Raw genomic sequence first — 7507 nt, 5'->3', positions numbered from 1 at the left:
TAGGATATACTGGGTATTTGCTCGTCTCCAACTATCTGATCCCCAGAAGGGATCTGCAGTGTCATGTGATAGGACCATCCCTTTGGGTAACTGCTTCTTCCAACCAACCCCCCCCCCCTCATTTGGCAGTCAATAAGAGAGACCCTCCAGAGATGCAGCCCCCCACTATCACAAGACCTCCCCATTTGAACAGCACTGTGAGCATCAAGGGAATCATGCCTGTGCCTAAGAAAGCAGGTAAGAAACCCTGGACATCTCAGTCTCTACGGGGACCTGTGAGGGCCATTACACCATGAGAGTGAAATAATCACCTCTTTGTCTTTTATCATTGAAGCCATATTACAATTAGCCTTATCTCCTATACATCAAATAAAGTACGGGTACATTGCAGTTGTATTTCTTAGCAAATAGAGAAGGTGAAATCTGTTATACTGGGTTAGAAAGATACCATTGAAATTCGTGCTTCTTTGCTTTTGTGGCCTTTAAACCCACAGCTCAGTTTCTAATTGTAGTCGCCTTTCTGAGGTTTTTTTCACTGAAATGCATTTGCAAACTATAACTCATTTCTTACTATTGGCACCATTAGAAGGTTTTCATAATCAAAATCTTAATTGTTTTTTTTTGGTTCTTTATTTTTCTCTCTTTTTGTAAATGTCCAGATTTCCCATTAAGATCAATAAATGTGCAATAACTACAGAGACGTACCATATTGTGTTATTTTGGCCATTTTTAGTGTGTCACCATTCAAGCAGATAAAACTTATTTATTGCTTGTCGTGGTGTTTTATTATCAGTTTTCATCATATGCTTCAAATGAGGTTAATTTGCTGTTGAGTTACCTCATGTTGACCATCGCTGTAAATCAGCACCTCACCTCGGACTCTGGCATTTTTCTCTGGATCGTTAGTCGTGTCAACAAGGTGCATGAACGATCCTCTCACGGGACGGTTATGGTTACTTCTGAGCTTGTGCCGTCTCTTTCCGAATTCCCCCTTAATGTCATTGCCTCATCAGCAATTTCAGAGCTTGTCTGTCTGTCATTCTCGTTTCTCTCCCGAATCGACGCGCCTGTCTCAGCTCTGTCACTCCGGCGGGTATTGTCCCTCTCCTGCTTCTTTTGTTTCAAATCCAAGCTCGGTGTTTGCTGGTGCATAATAGCTTCCATAACTCAAACCTTAGGAGGATTTACACTTTTTTAGATCAGTCCCTTTTGTTTTTGTACCAGCTCTTTTTTTAAATACTTTTCCTCTTGAATTCCTTTTCCAAGAATCCTTCATCCATCTGTCCCTCCTTGTGTTTTATTTCCTTCCCATCTCCACCTCCCATGTGTGCAGGGCTTTCAGCCAGGGAGGGATGAGCTGGGGCCCACGCCAACTATATGCTCATCTCTCTCCCTCCACCGTATCTCACTATTTTCTGATCTTGCTGTCTCAGTGGAATGTTTTGAACCTGATCTGCAGAGATACGGTAGCTCTGTCCCACTGAGAGGGGGATCTGGGGAGGGAAAAGGTCTAAAATCGCCAACCAAACCAAACAGCCCTCATCAAGATCTAACCTTGACCTTTTGGCGAGGTCACTTCTTTAAACATGTGCTCGTCGTTTGTGTGAAACCTACTAAAACCCATCTCACTTAAGATCTTTGGAAGTTATAAACTAATCCAACTCAGTTACTTTTTCTGTTCAAACTCCCAACAGCTTCATCATCCAATATCCCTGACTTGATTCTGAAGGTGTCGTTATTTTTTTTATGGCCCTTAAATATTTCAATGCTTCACACCTCACGCTTGCATTGCACTCCATCTCCTCCGCCTCTCTATTGCTGTGATGTTAAGTCATCAATCTTTTTGACTATCCGTTTATCTCCGCGGGGGCTTTCCTGTTGATCCCGCTGAGCGTGGACAGGCATCCGCCGGGGCTTAACCTCCTCAAAGCAGCACACAGAGCTGGCCTGTCTCCAATCATCCACCAAACCTCCTGCCAGCCTGATATCTCAATCCAAGTTAACCCGAGGTCATGGTGACCGCCTCGTTCCCCTCAGACAGAAGCCAGAAACATCTTATACATTTGAAGATCGATATATTATACGTCCATCTCCTAATCTATCCTCAGTAATTCCTCTTAATGCCAGGGTGAACCCAGCACTATTCCTGCAAGGCTTTTCTTTCATCCTGTCTCACCTGCTGTGTTCCTTTATGGACGGGAGACAAATGAAGTGATCTGTCAACAGCATATCTCTGCTCCAGCAGCGTCCAGCAAGCGCTACATAATCTTCACTCTCTGTCCTGCCAAATGTGTCTTCCTCTGCTGGTCAGATGGCCGGTGCTCCAGCAGGCTTGCTGCTGAAGTCAGTAAGGACATGTGGACGATATCCAAACTCAAATCTGCTCTGTAGTTAGACTGCAAGCCTCAGTATGGTCCAATTAATAATCCTGCATGCTCAATCAATTATCATATTTTCTGGTTTTAGTGGCAGGGAGTGGTGTTTTGCATAATGGTCTCTGCATATACTTAGATTTGTAATGACAGTATGGTGATTTAGACTTTAAAGGAGGAGCCAAGAAACTCTGCCTTTTAAAAAGCCAACCGTTTTAAAGTTGGCCCTCTCACAACACATTAACCACACTTGGAAGAACCGCAGGCCAAAACGATTCAGGGAAAGCAACGCCACCCACTCGATCTCATCCAACCACTGCAGATGTGTTGTACCAGCCTGCAGTCTGTCCTCCTGATTGCTATGCGGCTGGCGTCCCCAGCTGAGGGTCACGGAAGGCTGGATTATGTTTCCTCGGGCTCACACATGTCGCGGGATAAATCATCCCACCTGAAAGAGCTGACTCTCCTCTGCAGGCACATGTTCAGCAGCACCGCTGTGAGCGAAATGGAGTGAGCGTATCAACACAGACTTGGCTTCCTTCTAAAGCTTTTAAGTTACTGCGGTGTGTTCAGTGTAATCAGACAGAGATTTCTTTTAGTGTATAAGAAAGTAAGCTAAGTAAATTCATATCTAATATCTATCTAGTTCCCTTTTGTTTGCTATACATATTTCAAGACGTTAATAGACTTATTGATGACTGCAACATACAACTGCTCTGCTTTGACTACTACTGTAAAATAACATTTCACTGTGAAACTGTGACTGTAGCTTCTTTCCAAGTTCCTGAGAGGAAGCTTTATCTGATGGTATTTTATTGCAAAGAACAACCATAAGTCTGGCACTCCAGCATTTCACCAGCAGAAAAACAAGCATTGTTCAAACCCACAAATCTTTTTACGTTGTAAAAGCCAGTGTGTAGAATTTAGGGGATCTATCAGCAGAAATGGAATGTAACATTCATAACTCAGTTTTCATCAGTGTATAATAACCTGAAACTAAGAGTCGTGTTTTCATTTGTTCATATCTATGTGGGGACGGAGTCGGCCGCCATGTTTCTACAGTAGCTCAGAATGGACAAACCAAACACTGGTTCTAGAGAGAGCCTCTAACGTTCTTGCGTTACCTGAAGACACCGAAGTTCTCCAACACGCTTGTGAAACTGCGGTAACGTGAGCTGCAGAGTGAAAAACCGTCGTACCGTCAGCCGCTCTCTGACTTCCATTGCCCGTAAATAGTTTTATTTTGGTTTGAATGGCCTCTGAGCAAGGCCAATGGCGTTATCGCGGTTTTCGCGCTCGGCAGCTCATGTTACCGCAGTACCGAGTTCTCAAAGATATCAATACGTCCAACTGAATTAAAGGGAAAAGCGTATAAAAGAAACAAGATAAAGTCGAATTTTTCCATTTGCTGGTATGATGAAGCCATAAAAACATGCCATGTTGGGTTTAAATATTTCTCTCAATTTAATCGACACATATTTTCAATAAGTGGAACAAGCTGACACAGAATATACTGTATACTTGTGATATTCTCAAACTCAGTGGGAAAATGCTATTTTTAAAAACTAGTGGTTGTAATATGTCTTATAATAAGTGTAGAAAGCCTGTCCTCAGGCCCACTAATGCATTTGCTACACGGCCATGATCGGTATGAAAATCACACTTTGAAGCGTCCTTATATGGAATCAGGAAAATTGAAGCTGTTCTGTCTAATTTTGGCAATAGCAAAGGACACAGTAAATAAGCTCAGGTGGTGATGTAACAGTATGAGCGATGAGTTGGTTATCTGTGTGAAATGTGAGAAAGAGTAACTTTAGCAAGGATGACTTATTTGCGCTGAGGGGGGGGGGGGGGGCAGATGATGACCTGACCGGCCAGTATTGGATCACAGTTTTCTCCGAATGTTAAAAGACACAGTGAACTGGAGGAGGAACAGGCAAACACCAAATTGTAATACCAGCCCACAACATGACAAACAGGCCCCCTCGGCGGTGTGAAGTAACGGCATCATACAGAGATGTTCTTAGAATAAGACTCCCTGCTGTCAGTGGCCATGATGTGTGTCCTTCTCAGATGTGGCCTCCAGATTCCTAATGTTGAAACCTAAAACTTCATGAATCAGTGCTGAGCCGACAGAGCACACACACTGCTCCACTGATCTACTGTATGTTGAGAGTAGAAGGGGATTTACTGTCAATGAATGGCAGCCTGATGGAAGCGTTGATAGAGGGAGAGGCTCCGGGGAAAGATGAGAAGCTCTTAAGTTGCTGACGGCCATGGTTGGTGCAACCTTAAAAAGTGTTGTGTATTAAAAAATGTGTAAACGAGTTCATATAAGGCCATAAAATATATTCTATATATATATATATATACACAGTGGTTGATGATGTATTCAGATCCTTTACTTGGGCCTTTGATAAAGAAATTATTTTATTCACTTATTGTATTGTATTTAAGTTGTATAATATTTTATTGATATTTCATTCATTTATTTTTTATTTCACATTGTTTTACTAATATTACTGTCATAGCTTTTATGTTATCTTATTACATTCTGTAATTTTATGGTCTCATGTAAATGCTTTGGTCTCAAATTGTCAAAATGTGAAATTGCTGACTTGATTTTGTTTTATTTTCGACTTGTGAGTCATCTCTGAAGCACTTTGAACTGCACTAACCACAAATGAAGTTTGATTGATGAAGTAAAAAATGAAATACCATACTCCAAAAATCCCCCATTACAATTAAAAGTCCTGCATTAATAAATGATATATAGCATATAGTATCCATATATACTATATATAGAGGATCTCTTTGTCTCTTCACATAATTGCAGCGAAATGACACTTTTCTTTTTTCTTTTGCAGGAAGAAAAAACAGCAGTGCAGCAGAAGGTAAAGAGCATCATTGCTGTTGAAGATGAAGAGAACCATTCGTTTCATGTAAATGTGACTTTCCACTCGTCCATGAAGTATTTCCTTCTAATTCTCTCGTTCTCTGTCTGTCACCTCAGAGAAGCTGCCGCCTCCATATGAGCCAAATGTCCCTGAACCCACCACCAGGGCTGACTTCATGAAATGTGCGGTATTTCTTATTGTTTAGGAGCATTTAACCATCTTGTGAAAGAATTGAAAAGAAACCAGTTTTGTTAATTAATGCCAAACATTAATTAATTAATTAATGTAAACTGGAGTGTTGACTCTTCAGTGTGTAAAGAGACAAAATTAATTAAAACTATTTAGTAAGTAAATATTGGTAAGGCAACAATTCCTCGTTTTAAGACGGAATAAATTAAGTTGAATCTTTTATTTACACATTTACCAGTAAATGTAATATCACTTTTGTTTCCTGGGTAATTTAAACATGAATTTAATAAGCCGATGCAAATGTACATCATTTTCAATATATCTATTCATTACCAAATCAAATGAAACGGTGGACAAGTTTATGATAATAAGATGACAAAAGCTCTTTCCATAGGAAGTGAAAGATTTTGTGCTTAAACAAATTTTTGGAAAAGAATACAACAAGCTTCTGTGAAGTGCCTCTTCACCTCCTTCTTTCCCGTATCCTTCTCTCAGATTGGCTCCCGCTCTCTCTGGATGATAAAACTGCACAGAAGCTGTTGTGGATTTCAGAGGGCGGGTCCAAGGTGGCCCGCACGTCTGATGACGTCTGCCCGTATCCCAACAGGCCTGAGAGATATGAACACTCACCACAGGTAAGTATACTTAGGTAACACATCTCAAAGACTTTGAGTGTTAAACTCTTTTTGTCTAAAAAACAGATCTAATGAGTTTACAGTCATATATGACGAGGAAAAGCCCTTTTAGAAGACTGTACCGGGGAATCTTTGAAAAATTAAGAATCAATTATCAAAATAGGTGCAGATTAATTTCACGTGGATTTAGTAATATCGATAAATCAACTAGGGACTTGTTTCTTTTAAAGGGGACATATCTTTGTCATTTTCAGGTTCATACTTGTATTTTGGGTTTCTACTAAAACATGTTTACATGCTTTGATATTCAAAAAACTCTTTACTTTTCTTTAACTGTCTGTCCGAATGCACCCGTTTTCACCATCTGTCTGAGACGCTCCGTTTGAGCACCTGTCTCTTTAAGACCTTTAAGCCCAGTCTGCTCTGACTGGCTTGTTTAATCACGTTGTTTGATCTAGGCAGCCCAAAACTGACTGGGTTGTCTTATTGCAGTTTGTGGGTTGAACTGTGAACTCTACCTCTAGGTCCCCTTTAGCTTCGGACTGCAGCTCGCCTGATTCCCTGCTGTGTGCCTCCTCCCTTCTTTAGGTGCTGTGTAAGGAGAGTCTGATGGGCTATCGAGGGTACTGGGAGGTGGACTACGACGGCTGGGTGGTGATCGGGGTGGTCTTAGAGAGCGCTCCTCGGAAGAGCCAGGACGCCCGAGGAGCCTGCGGCATTGGGGAGAACAACAGCTCCTGGGGCGCCGGCTGGTCTGGTTCCTGCTTCCAGGTCTGGCACAACAGCGACAACGTGGACGTCCAGCTCCCCATGGCCTCCGCTATGGGCGTCTACGTGGACCAGCCTGCCAGCATCATAAAGCTCCTCACGGTGGAGGGAGAGGAGGTGCGGCTGATTCACAAGTTCAAAGCCAACATTCAGGAGAAGGTTTTCCCCGCGTTCTGGGTTGGCACAAATTCGTTCTGCCTTCTTCGGAAAAAGGATCAGTGACGCAGTAAAGAGTCGAGCATGAAGGTTAATAGTGTGAATCTATAAGGTGTCAGGAGGGAGATGCAGACCTTGTGATGTTTGGGGAACAAAGGTTGTAGTTATACAGCAGAACTGAAGCACGTTGTGACATTTGCTTTCTCTGGTTGCATGAAGAAAGCTTATTAATCTCATATTGTAAACAAAGATGGCTACCTATTTTATTTACTATTCTGTATGTATTCATGTATTTTATTTAACTTAGAGTTTTAGGTATTGTATGATTTTGTAAATCGCATGTACTGGAGTGCTTATTTTTTTTAATGCGCTTAATGTCGTCAATAAATTAAACTATTATGTAATAACTCTGGCATTGCATTATTTTTTGCATGATGCACTAAATCAGACATCGACTCCTTTCCTTCACTTCAGCAGAGTGCTGAGGCCC

The 7507-nt window shown here is 41.6% G+C and overlaps 1 protein-coding gene across 1 annotated transcript; it reads left to right on the top strand.

The window, feature by feature from the left end:
• The first annotated feature begins 215 nt into the window (after positions 1-215).
• Positions 216-7327, top strand: LOC142945303 (tripartite motif-containing protein 16-like protein). The gene is made up of 5 exons (XM_076086718.1): positions 216-237; positions 5240-5266; positions 5386-5451; positions 5954-6093; positions 6682-7327. The coding sequence occupies exons 1-5, from the start codon at positions 216-218 to the stop codon at positions 7081-7083; spliced, it is 657 nt and encodes a 218-aa protein (XP_075942833.1). The 3' UTR covers positions 7084-7327.
• The last annotated feature ends 180 nt before the right edge of the window (positions 7328-7507 follow it).

The sequence above is a fragment of the Anarhichas minor genome, unplaced genomic scaffold (assembly GCF_050575085.1).
Source record: "Anarhichas minor isolate MPS153535 unplaced genomic scaffold, ASM5057508v1 ptg000007l, whole genome shotgun sequence".
Taxonomy (NCBI): domain Eukaryota; kingdom Metazoa; phylum Chordata; class Actinopteri; order Perciformes; family Anarhichadidae; genus Anarhichas; species Anarhichas minor.
This window is presented reverse-complemented; position numbering and strand designations above follow the sequence as displayed.

Bases quoted from the DNA above. Each gene is read 5' to 3' on its own strand.
- LOC142945303 (XM_076086718.1), top strand. From the start codon at position 216: ATGCCTGTGCCTAAGAAAGCAG. The intron at 238-5,239 runs GTAAGAAACCCT...TTTCTTTTGCAG, and splicing joins GCCTGTGCCTAAGAAAGCAG to GAAGAAAAAACAGCAGTGCA. The intron at 6,094-6,681 runs GTAAGTATACTT...TCCCTTCTTTAG, and splicing joins GATATGAACACTCACCACAG to GTGCTGTGTAAGGAGAGTCT.